General features: G+C 39.5%; 1 protein-coding gene across 19 annotated transcripts in view; it reads left to right on the top strand.

The window, feature by feature from the left end:
• The window catches only part of SYNE1 (spectrin repeat containing nuclear envelope protein 1), a 497,963-nt gene that overhangs the window by 446,429 nt on the left and 33,502 nt on the right, over positions 1–18,032 (top strand). For all 19 annotated transcript variants that reach the window (XM_061428348.1, XM_061428354.1, XM_061428353.1 and 16 more), the window contains 5 exons: positions 325–487; positions 11,343–11,530; positions 12,423–12,573; positions 16,206–16,388; positions 16,646–16,783. In XM_061428348.1, coding sequence (XP_061284332.1) covers positions 325–487; positions 11,343–11,530; positions 12,423–12,573; positions 16,206–16,388; positions 16,646–16,783 — 823 coding nt within the window. The remainder of the gene's footprint in view (positions 1–324; positions 488–11,342; positions 11,531–12,422; positions 12,574–16,205; positions 16,389–16,645; positions 16,784–18,032) is intronic.

Genomic DNA, 18,032 nt, shown 5'->3' with positions numbered 1-18,032 from the left:
GTCACATGAGGTTTCTGTAACTGTTGTATCATTATAGTTGTGTTGAGGATAACCATGGCTAATATTCTTTTTAATGTTTCCCATGTACTGGCACCATCGTTATTCACCTAATTTGAATCTCATAAATACTGTGACTTCTTCTCTATTTTATAGACAAGCAAACAGAGACACAGAAGGGCTATGCCACCGCCCACAATCACACAGACAGTAGGTGGCTGAACCAGGCTGGACTCTGGGTTTAGACCCAGCTCTGGCTTCTGTTCCTGAGGGAAGCATGAGTGAGGCCTCTCCCTGAAGTTGACATCTCTCCTTTTCTGCCTACAGGGTAAAGAAGCTGAAGGAGACTCTGGTTGCAGTACAACAGCTGGATAAGAACATGAGCAGTCTGAGGACGTGGTTAGCCCACATCGAGTCAGAGCTGGCCAAACCCATCGTCTACGATTCCTGTGACTCAGAAGAAATACAGAAAAAGCTTAACGAGCAGCAGGTAAAGTGTAAAACAATAGAAGGAAAGAATCAATAGGTTCTTGAAAATTGGTCCTTCTGGGCAGAATAGAGACATGAGTGTGAGATGGTGAATTGGGATGGGAAATCTGGAAGAAGCTGGGCAGGATTGGTGAGAAAGGGGAGGCACTGGCTAGACAGGTGTTTGGGGCAAATACATTCCATCTCCTCACAGAGTTGACTCTTTTTAAAAAAAAAATATGTATTTACTTGTGCTGGGTCTTAGTTGCAGCATGTGGAACCTTTAGTTGTAACATGTGGGATCTAGTTCCCTGACCAGGGATCGAAGCCAGGCCCCCCTGCACACAGAGTTTTAGCCACTAGAAAACCAGGGAAGTCCTCACAAAGTTGACTCTTAAGTAGATCTACCATCATAGGGTTAATGTCACCGGTCCTCCAAGAAGCCATCCTAAGGTGGAAGCTTGGGTTGAGCTGCAGTGATATATCCAGAACAGTGCTAACAGCTTTGTTTATTTATTTGTGAGTCATTAACCCGCAGCCATAGTCTTAGGAGCCCTTTTCTATGTTCTGCACACAGTGTTTTTGAGAGAGATCACAGTGCATGCTTATCGAGTTTCTAGAGTCTAAATAATTTAATTTTGCAAGGAGGATTGCATGACCTACAGACCACAGACTATAATGTCATCTTCACGTGTACAGCAAACACAGCACCATACCCAACCCAACAAAGCAAAAGAGGGTAACCCTGAAAAATACATGCAGAACGGATTTTCACTTCCCACTGTCCTTGCTGATTCTTATACAGCATAGTAGACTCCAGCTGTCAGTAATCAACGCCATATATCCCCCATAAGATGTATTGCTATTTCATGCTTTTAAATTATCTTTGAAAATTCTACCGATCTCAGTTATTTCCATTACATTAAGCCATTTTATTCAAGTTCCTTAATTTTACAAAATGTATAAATATACCTATTTCTTCAGTCCTATGAAATGTTTTATGTACTTTATAAACTATTTAAACCAAAGAGAATAGATATTAAAATACAGTTTTTAGGAGTTGGGGTTACTTTGATATTTAAATTAGCATTTCTTTTGTAAGAAATTGTTAGCAGGATATTTTTCACTTGTAAGATTAAAATCCTCTGAAGGACTCTAATGAGTAACCCTGGGGGTTGTGGTTTGCCTCAAGTTTTTCCCACATTTTCCTGGAGAACATGGTAATGATATAGACAAGTGATAAGAGTTGAAATGCTAATGGCCAGTATTGTGATTTAGCAAATGTGAGAAAACCAAAACAGTATCTAGTTAAAAATGGTAAATTGATGATATGCATTTACAGTTCTACCTGTTACTAAAACCCCAATAAAGTGATAGCAAAGGGGATAAAAGGTCAAAACCCTAAACAGCAAAAAAAAAAACAGAAGATAATAGAGCTGACAGACATCCAAGAGAATTTGGAAGATGGATAGTAGATAAAATAGCGATGGTGCTAGCAGAATGGAGGAGGAAGACAGCTGCTTCCTGCTGCAGACGGAGTTCCCAGAAGTCTCGCTCGGGAAGTGGAACTATCAAGTCTGCAGGGCTTTAAAGGGAAGATTGCTCGAAGGTCAGAAAAAGGAGTGGTTCAGTGAGCAGATCCCGCCTAAGCCCAGCTAGTCAGGCAAACCAGAGGGACCTTTAATTTGATAATACAGGATGCCATCAGTGCTTGAACCACTCTATTAAAAATAGAGGGAATAAGTGGAAGACTGTACCAAATGGTCTGACTCCCACCACACTGCATCCGGTTAAGCCTGCAGCCAGGATTCGTGCAAGAGTTTCAAAATCCAATTCAGTTATGCTGTAAAAGCCCTCTCCCTCTCCCAAATAAAGTGGAAAGGAAGAAATGATCAAAGGAGTAAAGCAGGAAAAAAATTCCCAAAATGAAAACTAAACACTTCTAGAGCACAAACCCTACAAGCGCCCTGGAAAATTAACACAAAGCAAAGCTATTACAAAACTTCAGAAGATGGATAAAGAGATTTTAAGGTTTCCAAGATGAAAAAGTTTGATTTCTCCAAAACCATGATGGCAGCTAGTATACAATGGCAGAATGCCTTCTACAAGTTAGAAGATAGTTTATGATTTAGAATATTATATCTGCCACTTAATATATAAAATAGTTAGCCTTCTCTGCACACATTCACAAGAATCTAATGAAGGATATGCTACGTATAGTGAAATGAGAGGAAAAATAATATTCAGAAGAGAAAGAAGGAAATCCCCAGGGTGATGGTAAAGGAAAGTCCCAGATGACAGTGGTTCTGTCTTCTAGCAAGAACCTGTCCAGACAGGAGTAGGGAGTCTGTGCACCCTAAAAGGGACGTCTCCAAGGAAGAAAACAGCTGAACTAGGGGACCTGATGGACTTAACCATACTGGAAGGAGTTTTTTGTTTTTTTTTTTTTTAATTATTTTGTATTGGGATATAGCTGATTAACAATGTGATAGTTTCAGATGAACAGCAAAGGGACTCAGCGATACTTATACATGTATTCACTCTCCCCGAAACTCCTCTCCCATCCAAGCTGCCACATAATATTGAGCAGAGTTTCCTGTGCTATCAGTAGGTCCTTGTTGGTTACCCATTTTAAATATAGTAGTATGTACATGTCCATCCCAAACTCCCTACCTCCATCTTCCCATCCTTCCCCCTGGCAACGAGGAATTCTTGGAAGGAGCTTTATTAGCACCATAAGAGAAAGAATGCAATGTAAATTAGCAATACAAATTCTAAAGAGAAAAAGAGAGCAAGGGAGAGAGAGAGAGAGAGAGAGAGAAATGAAGAACTATTGATTTTAGAAAACAAAAAGTTGTGTAAGAAAAGAAATATAACCATAACGTATTTTGTAGCTCAAGTGTGAAAAATATTAAAGAACTGTAATCTTGCAAAGAAATGATTATTGCTTTAGCTATAAGAGGTGCTAAACCAATAATTGGAGCCTGGTGAGTCATGTAGAAGTTTATTCCTTCCCTACTGTAGACTCACTGATAATGTCTAACATTTAAAAATCAAGAAATACTAATATAAACATGTTACTTAGAAAAACAGAAATAAAAACCAGAAAACTGAGCTACAAGAGATGGAAATGGTTATTTCTGGTGAAGAATCTGATATGAAAAGGGCATTACTTAATTAAAGGATCAGTAGATTTTTAATATATTAATAAATGTTCATATAGACTTCTAAAGTTTAAAGGCAAAAAGATAAACAACTGTACACTAACAGTTAAAAGTAAAGACTTTCTGGATTCAGATATTGGCCTTACCACTTTTTTGTGTGACTTGGAGCAAAGCAATGAACTCTTTTAACCCTCAACTTCCTTACAGATAGGATGCTAAGAATCAGAGTACATGACTCACAGTGTTATTACCGGTTAGCAAGAAAAGCACTTAGCACAATGTCCAGCACAAAGTGGGTGCTTAGCAGATTTTACTTTAATCATATCATATTTACTAGTTTCCTTTATGGAAAATATTTGACCATAGATTTTGTTAAAAAAAAAAATGTATATATAGCATATTGGATCCATGCTTTAAAAAAACAGAAAAAGTACTCTGTCTCCAAAGGGGAAAAATTCTGACAAATATTTAAATGAACAGATTTTCTTCCATTTTCCTATGTGGAGTTTCTATATGTCTGTCTTGCCAATGTACTTAATTCTTACTTAATTCTTACTGCCAATGTACTTACAAATTTAATTGGGCAGAAGTATATAAGGCTTGAGGTGGCTTCAGAGGATGTTTTGTCAGATTTCTCTGTGTTATAAATGAAAAATAATGAATCCGGAGACACTGTGGGGCAATTGGAGACCGTTACCAATGGAAGTTAAAGCTGAGACTAAAATTGTGATCTGTGTTTGGTTTCTTATATAATTATAAAATCCCTCAAGCTTTATTTTTTAATGTTGATTTGAACAAAAACTTTTGAGCAGAAGCACATGGAGACTTTTCTCCAATAGTTACTGTGGGAACCTGGCCAAGCACCTGGAAGTAAATCTCACCAAACTATGGAGGGCCCCCATGACTGGGTCGATCAGAGGTGTCAACGCTGGGCTCCCAGCCATGTGTCAGAGTCTGGGTTTCACACACCGGTGCTGGATTCCACTCTTGAATCTCTGCTGTCTGAGATAGACTCAAAAGCATATAGAGGAGTGATGTTATCAAGATGGTGGCCTAAGCCATTCCTGACTCAAGTCCCCATCACAAGAAGACCAACAAGCAACCATCCATAGACAGAGCACCCCTGTGAGAACCCCAGAACCCAGGCTGAGGCTGTGGCACCCACTGGACCACAGAGACTGGGAAGGCCCACATTAGAAGATGACAGGAGTGGCTGCACTCTGCCCCCATCACCCTCCCCAGGCTGGCACAGCTCTGTACCAAGGGGACCGCCCAGGCCTGTGGTTTTTCCAGTGGAAAAAGAGAATGTCCCAGGTGGACGTCCAGCTTCCGCAGGACTGTGTGATGCTTCCCAGGAGGCCCAGTGGGGTCTCACTTCACAGGGAAGAAATCTGTAGGGCCCATCTTTAGGGAATCTGATAAGATGGAGAAGGCATGGGGGCTTACAGCACCCACACTCAGGTCTCGGTGGAACTGCATTCCTGCTTGCAGCTGCACCCAAAGAGAGATCCTAGCCAGCACCTCTGCTCATCAGCAGAGCCCAGCCAGTGGCCCTGTCTAGCCTGTAGACTCACTTGGCAGCTTTACCTGATTTGGGTCCCCAGACAACTGGCCTTGATCTTTCTCGGCCTAGGCAGGGAGGCAGATGCCCAGCCCCACCCAACAGCTGAACACTGTCTCCACCCGACCCCACCAGGAAGCCTGGCCAGAGAACCCAGGCAGCCATGGAGCCCATCCAACAGCCCTGCTTGGGCAGGAAGCCAAGCCAGTAGCCCTACCAACTGTTGGGCATAGCCTCTGGCCTTGCATAGCCAGGGAGCCTGAACAGTGACCCTGGACAGCCTCAGCCCAACCTACAATCCCTACTCAGTGGTGGAGTCCAACTGAGGGACTTGTCTGATTGCTCAACACAGCCTGAAACCTAGGCTATGGCCCCACCCAACAAGGCTTTCTTATCAAGAAAGCCTAGACAACAACCCAGCTTGACCATGAAACACAGTCTCTAGACCCACTCACTGTGGGATTCAGCTGGAGGGCTCTCTTAATCAGAGAGTCTGGCCAGTAATCTTGCCCAACAGGGGAGCACAGCCAGGGGCCTACCTGATGGCAAAGCCTTGTTTATGGGCCTGCCCAATTCCAAGGCCGCAGCTTTGCATCATCACAGAGCACAGCCTGAAGCCTCACCTGAACAGAGTCCCTCCAGCATCACCCTCCAGTCTGGGAGCACAGGCTGAGACCCCATCAAGAGCAATTGCAGAGACCAGCCTATAGCCCTGCCCAGTCATGAGTCCAACCAGTAACACTGCCCTGCCAGTAAACGTAGCTTGTGACCTCATACAATCAGAGCTGATTGTAGGGCCCAACCAGTAGCACACCCTGCCCCACCCCAACCTCAGAGCATGGAACATTTTCCAGGATAGATTATATGTTAGACCACAAAACAAGTCTCAATAAATACAAGAAAGTGTAAATTACATCAAGTGTCTTTCCAACCACAATATGAGATTAGACATCCATGGCTGGTTCAGGTTGATGTATGGCAAAAACCACCACAATATTGTGAAGTAATTTCGCCTCCAATTAAAATTAATTAATTAAAAAATTAATCACAGGAAGAAAGCTAGAAAATTGACAAATATATGGAAATTAAACAACACACTCTTAACCAGTGGATCAAAGAAAAAATCAAAAGAGAAATTAAAAACATCTGAAGATAAACAAAAAAGGAAACACAACACACCAAAACTTAAGGGATATAGCAAAAGCAGTTCTAGGAGAAAAGTTTGTAGAGATAAACACCTCTATTAAGAAATAAAGATCTCAAATAAACAACCTAACTCAACTCAAGGAACTAGAAAAATAAATACAAGCTAAGCCCAAAGTTGACAGAAAAGAAGAAATAATAAAGAGTAGATCAGAAATAATGAAATAAAGAATAAAAAAACAATACAAAAGAGTAACAAAACTGAGTTGGTTCTCCGGCACTATAAACAAAATTGACAACAAATTTTAGCTAGAATATCTGCTGGATCATCGAAAAAGCAAGAGAGTTTCAGAAAAACATCTATTTCTGCTTTATTGACTATGCCAAAACCTTTGACTGCGTGGATCACAATAAACTGTGGAAAATTCTGAAAAGAGATGGGAATACCAGACCACCTGACCTGCCTCTTGAGAAACCTTTATGCAGGTCAGGAAGCAACAGTTAGAACTGGACATGGAACAACAGACTGGTTCCAAATAGGAAAAGGAGTACATCAAGGCTGTATATTGTCACCATGCTTATTTAACTTCTATGCAAAGTATATCATGAGAAACGCTGGGCTGGAAGAAGCACAAGCTGGAATCAAAATTGCCAGGAGAAGTATCAATCACCTCAGATATACAGATGACACCACCCTTATGGCAGAAAGTGAAGAGGAACTAAAAAGCCTCTTGATGAAAGTGAAAGAGGAGAGGGAAAAAGTTGGCTTAAAGATCAACATTCAGAAAACGAAGATCATGGCATCTGGTCCCATCACGTCATTGGGAAATAGATGGGGAAACAGTGGAAACAGTGTCAGACTTTATTTTTCTGGGCTCCAAAATCACTGCAGATGGTGATTGCAGCCATGAAATTAAAAGATGCTCACTCCTTGGAAGGAAAGTTATAACCAACCTAGATAGCATATTAAAAACAGATATATTACTTTGCCAACAAAGGTCCGTCTAGTCAAGGCTATGGTTTTTCCAGTGGTCATGTATGGATATGAGAGTTGGACTGTGAAGAAAGCTGAGCACCGAAGAATTGATACTTTTGAGCTGTGGTGCTGGAGAAGACTCTTGAGAGTCCCTTGGACTGCAAGGAGATCCAACCAGTCCATCCTAAAGGAAACCAGTCCTGGGTGTTCATTGGAAGGACTGATGCTGAGGCTGAAACTCCAATACTCCAATACTCATGCGAAGAGTTGACTCATTGGAAAAGACCCTGATGCTGGGAGGGATTGAGGACAGGAGGAAAAGGGGATGACAGAGGATGAGATGGCTGGATGGCATCACTGACTTGATGCACATGGGTTTGGGTGAACTCCGGGAGTTGGTGATGGACAGGGAGGCCTGGTGTGCTGTGATTCATGGGGTCGCAAAGAGTTGGACACGACTGAGCGACTGAACTGAACTGAGCTGAACCAAGAAAAAAATATAGGGACCAAAATAAGTTATTTTAAAAATTATAAATGAAAATGGAAACATTACGAGAAATATCAAAGATCATAAAAGACTACTATGAGCAGTTATAAGACAAAAAATTAGACAATCTAGGAAAAATGGCTAATTCCTAGAAGCATACAATCTACCAAGAATGGGTCTTGAAGAAATAGAAAATCTGAACAGAGCAATAATGAATAAGGAGGTGGAATCAATAATCAAAAACCTCCAAACAAAGAAATGTCCAAGACTGGACATTTCTATGACCTGGTATCACAAGTGAAATCTACCAGACATTTACAGCCATTTCATCTCACTCTTTCAAAAAATTGAAGGGAAAAGAATGCTCTCAAACTCATGTTATGAGTCCAGCAAATACCAAAACCAGATAAGGACACCACAGGAAAACTATCAACCAATATGCCTGATGAATATAGATGCAAAAACTCTCAATAAAGTACTGACAAACCAAATTCAGCAGCACTTTAAAAGATTATACACTGTAATTAAGTTGGATTCATTCCTAGAGTGCAAGAATGTTTCAACATATGCAAATCAGTAAATATAATACATTGCATTACTAAAATGAAATAAAAATTGTAGGATCATCACAATAGATGCAGGGAAACCACTGACAAAATTCAAATGATAACGCTCAACAAACTGGGTATAGAGAGAATGGACGTCAGCATGATAAAGGGCATATGTGACATACCCAAAGCTAACATCATACTCAGGGATGAAAGGTGAAAACAAGACAAGGGTGCCCACTCTCACCAGTTCTATTCAACGTGGCACTGGAAAGCCTCGTCAGAGAAACTGGGCAAGAAAGGAAATAAAAGGCATCCAGATCAGAAAGGAGGGTGTAAAATTGTCTCTGTTTGCATGTGGCATGGTCTTACACATAGAAAAATCCTAAACACTCCTCCAGAAACCTTTTACAACTAATAAATTCAGGAAAGGTGTAGCATACAAATTCAACATACAGAAATCATTGTGTTTCCGAACACTTAACAATGAAGTATCTCTAAAATAAAGAGAAAAAGTCCATTTACAATGACATCAAAAACAATGAAATGCTTGAGGAATAAATTCAACTAAGGAGATGAAAGATATGTACTCTGACACTGTAAGACACTGATGAAAGACACTGAATAAGACACAAACAAATGGAAAGATATCCCATGGGTTGGAAGAATTAATATTGCTAAAATGTGCATACAAAGCTATCTGTAGATTAAATGCAATCCTTGTGAAGATTCCAATGGCACTTGTTACAGAAATAGAGAAAAAAAAAAATCCTGAAAGTCATGGAACCAAAAAGATCCCTAATAACCAAAGCAGTCCTGAGTAAGAACAAACCTGGAGGCATCACACTTTAGGATTTCAAGTTAATATTACAAAGCTTTTGTAATAAAAAAAAGTATGGTACTGGCATTAAAAACAAACACACAGACCAATGGAACAGAATAGAGAGCCCAGAAATAAACCTACATGTGCAGTCCACTAATATTTAACTAATAAGGATACTCAATGGAGAAAAGATAGTTTCTTCAAAAAATTGTGTTGGGAAAACTGGATATTCACATGCAAAAGAGTTAAACTGGACCTCTATCTTACACGACATAGACAAATTAATTTGAAATGGATTAAAGGCTTAAATTTAAGACTTGCAACCCAGAGGAAGACATAGGGAAAAGGCTCCTTAACATTGGTCTTAGCGATGACTTTTGGAAGTTCAGCCAACAAAAGCAATAATGAAACAGGTAAGACTAAATCAAACTCTGAAGCTTCTGCACAGCAAAAGTCAGATCAACCAAATGCAAGGGCAACCTAGGAATGAGAGAAAATATTTTCGAACCACATATCTGATCAAGAGTTAGTATCTAAGATGCACAAGAAACTCATATATACACCTCAATAGCAAAAAAAAAAAAAAAAAAATTATCCAATTTAAAAATGAGCAAAGGACCTGAACAAGCATTTTTTAAAAGATTATAGTCAAATTGCCAACAGGTACTTGTAAAGATCCTACTAATCATGGTAGAAATGCAAATAAAAAACACAGTGAGATATCACCTCACACCTGTTGGATGGCTATTATCAAAAGACAAGAGATTAAAAAGTACTGGCAAGGATTTAGAGAAAATGGAACCCTTAGGTACTGTTGGTGGGAATGTAAATTGGTGTAGCCACTATGGAAGAGAGTATAGATGTTCCTCAAAAAAGTAAAACTGGATCTACCATGTGTTCTAACGGTTCCACTTTTGGGGTATATATCTGAAGGAACTAAAATCACTATCTTGAAAAGATATCTCCACTCCTGTGTTTATTGCAGCATTGTTTACAAGTGAATGCATGTAAGCAACCTAAGTAGCCATCAACAGATTAATGTTTATCTTTCTTGTTTAAGGCACTGAATTTGCCCAGAGTTCTACCATATCAAGTCTTCCATTCTACCATATTAACTGCACAGAGTGTAACAAAATATACATTATTTTTCTGTTGAGCTTTTAACTCAATTTACTCAAAGTATTCCATTATTACAAAGGAGGCCGACTGGTGCAATGTTTTGCTTGTCCTATTCATTCAGGTCCTCAAGGTATTTTCCTTTTCTCTTATACAGTTCTTGAATTTGCCTATTTTTTTTTCTCTTGATCATTCCTCAACTTATTCAGGTAACTGGGATTTATATTCTTGTATGTAGATTCTTCTTCCTGCTTTTCTCCTTAACACCAGATCCCAATGTCTTCTTCACAAACTGTAGCTTACTGTTGAATGCAATAACAGTGCCATTGATTAACTTTGGAAATTTCATAAACTAGACACAAGAAAATAAATTCAGTCAAATATTTCTATTTCACTAAACTGTTCTTTCAAATCTCTTGCACAACCGCTTTCAGTTATATAGGATTTATCACAGGAATTGCTGGCCCTAAAACATAAAGTATTATAGAATTGAACTTTATCATCCTATTTCATATCTTCCTTCTGTCCTACATTTAAATTTGGTCATTGAGGAAGCTGCTGATAATGATGTCATACATGGTAGAAAACCAAGGTCCCTTAAACCATGGTACCTTTTAATGATGGTGGAATTAACTGTTTAAAACAGTTTGCAGATCCTTGGAGATCAAAGTGAGTGCCGGCTCTTAACAGGAGCACACGTACTCCTTTGATTGATCTATGGATTGGAATGGAAGTGATATATCTGTGAAGTAAAAACTGGGGCAAGATTCGTTGTTCAGCCACTAAAGAAGCTCATTTTACTCTGCACAGTTGATGTGGTCTTACTTGTTCAGTTGATATTTTGGCATGGCTCACATAGGCCAAATATTTCGAGACTCATTTTCTCATACTTTTGAGCTTGCAGTATTTCATAAAGGAAGTTGAAGAAGCTTCGTGCATTCAATGAAATGAAATACTTGTCAAGGTTTTGCCTAACCATTTCTGAGTCAGTGAATACTGCTGCAGTTTCTTCCCGTTGGTAAACAAGTGTTTGAATAAAGCACGTCTCCTTCCCCGCAGGAGCTTCAGAGAGACATCGAGAAACACAGCACAGGAGTGGCCTCTGTGCTCAACCTGTGCGAGGTCCTTCTCCATGACTGTGATGCCTGCGCTACAGACGCCGAGTGCGATTCCATCCAGCAGGCTACGCGAAACCTGGACCGCCGATGGAGAAACATCTGTGCCATGTCCATGGAAAGGAGGCTCAAGTAAGTGGGGATGTGCACACAGCTGAAACAGAGGAAGGACAAAAAAATCAATAAATAAATTTATCCAGGGTATCTGCTGTTCACCATTTCCTTTTGGTTGCAATGTCCAAATATAGCCTCAGTTTCCCAAACTTGTCATCTACGTTCAGTTAGAAACATAAGTAGGTATAAAGGTCACTTATAAATATAACAAGCCAAGTGACACCTGACCTAACAGTTTAAATAAAATTAGAAAAATTAAAACATGCCCTTGCTGAACAAGTATTATGTTATATAATCCATGGTGTAAAAAAGTAACTTTCTTTCATTAAAAAGGAAGTAATAAAACAAAAGGACTTCTCTTGAAGCCTTTTGAAATTCAAGGTGGTAAAAAATTAGTGATGTGTTAGAAAGTGACCACAATTACTTGAGGCACAGAATCTTCATGCTCTCTGGGGACCTCCTGAAAGCTTAATATTTGTCTTGCCATCATTGGTTGATTTTGATGAGGGTGAATGACGTTCAATGAATTTTCATACCTTAGTTTTAGTCCAGGGAACCTCAGGATGAGTGTGCACTGAGAGCAGAGTGTTACACTTTTAAACTTCCTTGCACATATCCAGAACAGTTCATACCATGTGCTTATCAGATTCAGTTTGACTTGTTCCAAACCCAGAGCTGCAGGACGTGTGTTTAAACACACACACACACACTCACACAGCTGTTTCATTTCAGTCAAACAGTTGTTTCTTTTTCAGTCTGGGCGAATTTGACTCAAGGCACAGTTAGTTACTGCTTGGCACAGCAGCTGCTCGTTTTGGGCACTCTTAATCCTGGTTGCAGGCATCGGACAGGGCTCTGGAGCATAAACAGTCTCAAACAATCAGATTCTGTTCTTTCCTTTCTGTCTCAGAATTGAAGAGACATGGCGATTGTGGCAGAAGTTTCTGGATGACTTTTCTCATTTTGAAGATTGGCTCAAGATCTCAGAAAGGACAGCTGCCTTTCCCAGCTCTTCCGGGGTGCTCTATACAGTTGCCAAGGAGGAACTAAAGAAATTTGAGGTGATTTTCAATGCCAAATATTTCATCTTTATTTTGCTATGAGAGTAGCCAGCTGGTCTCTGGTGTCTCAAGACCCAAACAAACTGTTTGCCCACATACTATTTGTTCAGACAGCTAGGTGATGACTTTCTGGTCATCTTTCTTATTACATCATGATATGTAAAGAAGACAAAGGAAGTTTTTACTTTAAAATTATCAAGAATTACAAATAAAGTAGTAATGAAGGGAAACTCTGTTAGAAAACAGGAATCATGATTCCCCAAAAATGATCTTGGCATTCTTTTAACTTCACAGTGCTTTATAATCAAGCTTCTAAGACTCAAATATGATGCCATTCCATACTATAACAACTATAATATGTGTGTGTGTGTTCAATATATTTTCTTGATTTTTTTCACTTAACTGGACTGTGTGTGTATGTATACATATACATGTATATGTGTGTGTTCGTGTGTGTGTGTGTGTAAGTGCATGCTAAGTTGCTTTAGTCATGTCCAACTCTTTGCGACCCTATGGACTGTAGCCCACCAGTCTCCTCTTATCTTTTAATCATTGATAAATGGAATTGACTCCAGAATTGATCAAATATTTTAAATCATAAACCAACTGTAATTATAAATGAGGAACAGCACCATTGAGTCACTAAGATTTTTCAAATTTATAGAGAAAAATAGCAGCAGTATAATCATATTCATCAAGAAAGCAATCATTCAGTAACTGATTCTAGTTCCTTGCCTGTGTGGGCAGTCTCACATCTGCTCTATCACTGTGATAGGAAACCCCAGTTCTCAACTGCCTCTCATTTTCACCGAGGACTGGTCCCTAAAGTTGACCATTTTTTAATTTGAAGTTTCTTTGCCAGTCAATATCCATTGATTGGCAGTTGTGTTCTCATATATATTAACCGTGAACAGTTCCGATGCATGTTATCTTACAAAAATCATTCTTGGTTGCCAAGTCTGCCCCAAGCTCCCTGAGATATTTTAAAATAAGACTAAAAATTCCAACCAAATTCAGCTGGATTCATTTTTACCTTGTAATAGCAATTAACCAGCCTTTTTTTTTTTTTTTTTTTTTTTTTGAGACCTGTTATAGTAAATGTGAAGTTTGGTTTTTGTTCTTGTAGGGTTTAAAATCTAAGAGTCATAGATGGATAGCTACACAAGCTATACAAGTGTTCAAATACTTGTGAAATAAACAAGAGTTATTCTGCTGTCTGAATATGGACCTATATATAACTATTCCACTAAATCTCAGGGGGAAAAGAATTCCTATCTAAAAGGCTTTTCCTTAGTAAAATTCTAGTAAAAAGCCACAATAAACTATGCAGTAGATTTCAGATTATCCTGGTGTGAACCAGTGCTAGTGGAAATATTCTTGTACTGCATCTTATTACTCACAGCTTCATAAAGGTTAAACCTTCTATAATCGGCTTCCACTACAAAGAAGATTATGTAAGATCTTTTATGATGCTATTTTAGACTCAAGACTTTATGACAAAGGTTAGCCATATAGTTAAGCTTATAATGCTATTTATATAACTAGCTATTCATATAATGCTGTATAAATATAGCATTATATATATATGCTATTTATAAATATAAATGCTATTTATACAACTAGCTAGATATAATGATTGATTTTATTATTTATCTTTGTAGTTAATTTTCTTAAGAGAAAAATAAATTACAAAAATGAAATTTTGAGGGCAATTTTTGCCTGTTCAATTTCACAAACATTGGGGACAGATGTAGGGGTGCTGGGGTCCCCACCTGTTATGCCCACCTTCACCTCAGTGAGAACATATATTCTGTGACTTCCAGTAATTGCAAAAGCTGAACTTTCCTTACTATTTCCTTTTCTGGGGAAATAATTTGAAGTTTTATAAAATAGATGGTTGAATTCACTCAGATGACGGCTCTTAAAACGACTCTCAGAAGGAAAGCCATCTCAGAGGCAGGAGTTTGGTAGCATGTAAACAGTGTGATGAGCCAAAGGAAGCAAAAGTTTGGGATTTCGATGAGTGCATTTCAATTAGTCACACAATTTTCTATCCAATGCCAGAATAAAAGTTGGTCATAAATCACACACCTAAGTTTGAAATGTAAAAGCTTCATTTTATTTTGGCCAAGTGACTCTTATTGCTAGGGTTAGGCTATATTGCAGAGAAAAAGAAGTACTTTACCTGCAGAAACTGTAAGGCGTGCATGGGGTAACCTCCAAAGTACATAGACTCTACTCTGTAATACTCTGTAAGGTGTCACATCAGCTTTAAAACGTTTCATACAAACCAAATCATTCGTGGGCACAGCAAAAAACAATAGAGTATGTTCGAAACTTTTTTCTTTGTAATGTTACTTCTGTTTTACTAAGCTGTTGTTCTTAAAAGTCAGTAATAGCTTGCAATTAAAAGACATTCAGACATTCTGCAAAAAGTAGTTTTATTTTTTTTAAAGAGAACACCAGAATTGAGGCAATTTCTGGATTTCTTAGGAAATAACATATTTTATAAATAAAAGAAGCAGTTTTATGATAGATGTTTTTTTCTCAGTATTGACATCAGAAACTTGGAACATTTTAAACTCACGTTTCAGCATACATGCATATTTTTGTGGGCTTCCCTGGTGGCTCAGTAGTAAAGGACTCGCTTGCTAATGCAGGAACACAGGTTTAATCCCTCAGTTGGGAAGATCCATAGGAGAAGGAAATGGCAACCCACTCCTGTATTCTTGCCTGAGAAATCCCATGGACAGAGGAGCCTGGCGGACTATAGTCCATGAGGTCGCAAGAATAGGACATGACTTAGTGACTAAGCAACAACATATTTTTGTAATGAGTTTGCTTTATGGGAAAGTGTTCTTAGGCTATTATTTTAAAAGCTATATTACATATGTATATCATGTGTGTTATATATGTGAGTGAGTGTGTGATAGGACTTCCCTGGTGGCTCAGACGGTAAAGCTTCTGCCTACAATGCGGGAGACCCGGGTTTGATCCCTGAGTGGGGAAGATCCTCTGGAGAAGGCAGTGGCAACCCACTCCAGTACTCTTGCCTGGGAAATCCCATGGGAGGATGCTGGTAGGCTACAGTCCATGGGGTCGTAAAGAGTCAGACACGACTGAGCGAGAGTGTGTGATAGTCGCTCAGCCGTGTCCAGCTCTCTGTGACCCCATGGACTGAATGAAGCCCACCATGCTCCTCTGTCCATGGAATTCTCCAGGCAAGAATACTGGAGTGGGCTGTCATTTGTATATGCATATATAGGTATGTGTGCACATTTCATATGCACGTATCATATGAATATGTGTATGTTCTACATGTGTATGTTCTACATGTGTATGTACATATTCTATATGTGTATCATATACGGATTTGTATTTATACAAATATTTATTACTGGTTGCCATTTTCTTTTGTATTTTTGTTTGATCAACTCCCTTTCTTAAGCCACATGGGTAACATGAGTTTTCTTTAACAAGGGAAAGTTTATGCTGGTTACCAAATGTCTTTTCCTGTTTGAGGGGAAGAGTTAACCTCCCATTCTGTCTAACATCACAACGGGACGCCCAGACACCCTTGCTGAGAGCACTCCTCAGATCTCCCCGGCTGATGTGCTTCTTTGTGGTCATAGGCTTTCCAGCGACAGGTCCATGAGAGCCTGACCCAGCTGGAGCTGATCAACAAGCAGTACCGCCGCCTGGCCAGAGAGAACCGCACGGACGCGGCCGGCAGCCTCAAACAGACGGTTCACAAAGGCAACCAGAGATGGGACAACCTGCAGAAGCGCGTCACCTCCATCCTGCGCAGACTCAAGGTCCATGCTGCGCCTCCTCTGTAGCTTAGAGGCCAGGAGGACAGAGTGGGGCCATTTGAGTAGAGTGTTAGGACATAATCTCAGTGACTTTGTAAGACGGGGATGACAAGACGGGTATCTAGCATATGATTTATTTGGTAAAACATTGTGGTGTTCTCTTTGCCCATTGAGGAAATGACTTCCCAGGAGGAGGCTGGAATTGGCGGTTCCATCTCAGCATGTCTGTGGCTTTTTCACTTGTGTTCTTTTCTCTCCAGCATTTCATTGGCCAGCGGGAGGAGTTCGAGACGGCACGGGACAGCATTCTGGTGTGGCTGACGGAGATGGATCTGCAGCTCACCAACATCGAGCACTTCTCTGAGTGTGACGTTCAAGCTAAAATAAAGCAGCTCAAGGTAATAGAATAATAGTGATTTTTTTTTCAAATTGGTATGCAGAGAGTCTGAAGAGGAAATGATTTATAGATACTTCTGTGAAGAGCATACTAAAGAACTGTTCTTTTTTAAAACATTTATTTGGTTTTTAATTGAAAGATAATTGCTTTACAGAATTTTGTTGTTTTATGCTAAATATCAGTGTGAATCATCCATAGGTATACATATGTCCCTCTTGAACCTCCCTCCCAGCTCCCTCCCCACCCCACCCCTCTAGGTTGCTACAGAGCCCCTGTTTGAGTTCCCTGAGTCATACAGCAAATTCCCATTGGCTATGTATTTTACATATGAGAATCTTTGCTTTTTTAAAACGTAGATCTTCTTGACTGAAAAGAAATTCAGAAAACAGAAAAATATTAAAAATGAAATAAAGAGCATTATCAGGAGATACAACTCCCCTTAACATGTAAACTTTAAGTATGAACTTGATTTGCAAGGCTGTCGTTTTCATTTTTGATGGTGGTTTTTTCTGTTGGTTTCAAGCACTTTCAGATAGTTTGACTCCCATGATCCAGACCAGTTCAACTTTCTTATATTGAAACTTCATTCCGCACAGACTGCATTCCTAGGTGCCAAATTAATGTTTAAGTATATTTGGTATGTTTCATATATAATTAAAAACCAGTGGTTAGTTAAACATTTTACATCAGTTCAGTTCAGTCGCTCAGTCATGTCCGACTCTTTGCAACCCCATGGAATGAAGCACGGCAGGCTTCCCTGTCCATAACCAAATCCCGGAGCTTGCTCAAACTCATGTCCATTGACTCCGTGATGCCCTCCAACCATCTCATCCTCTGTTATCCCCTTCTCCTGCCTTCAATCTTTCCCAGCATCAGGGTCTTTTCAAATGAATCAGTTCTTCACATCAAGTGGCCAAACTATTGGAGTTTCAGCTTCAGCGTCAGTCCTTCCAATGAATATTCAGGACTGATTTCCTTTAGGATTGACTGGTTGGATCTTCTTGCAGTCCAAGGGACTCTAAAGAGTCTTCGCCAACACCATAGTTCAAAAGCGTCAATTCTTCGGTGCTCAGCTTTCTTTATAGTCCAACTCTCACATCCATACATGACTACTGGAAAAACCATAGCATTGACTAGATGGACCTTTGTTGGCAAAGTAATGTCTCTGCTTTTTAATATGATGTCTAGGTCGGTCATAGCTTTTCTTCCAAGGAGCAAGCGTCTTTTAATTTCATGGCTACATTCGCCAT

This window comes from Bos javanicus, chromosome 9, assembly GCF_032452875.1.
Source record: "Bos javanicus breed banteng chromosome 9, ARS-OSU_banteng_1.0, whole genome shotgun sequence".
In the NCBI taxonomy this organism is placed as follows: Eukaryota; Metazoa; Chordata; class Mammalia; order Artiodactyla; family Bovidae; genus Bos; species Bos javanicus.
This window is presented reverse-complemented; position numbering and strand designations above follow the sequence as displayed.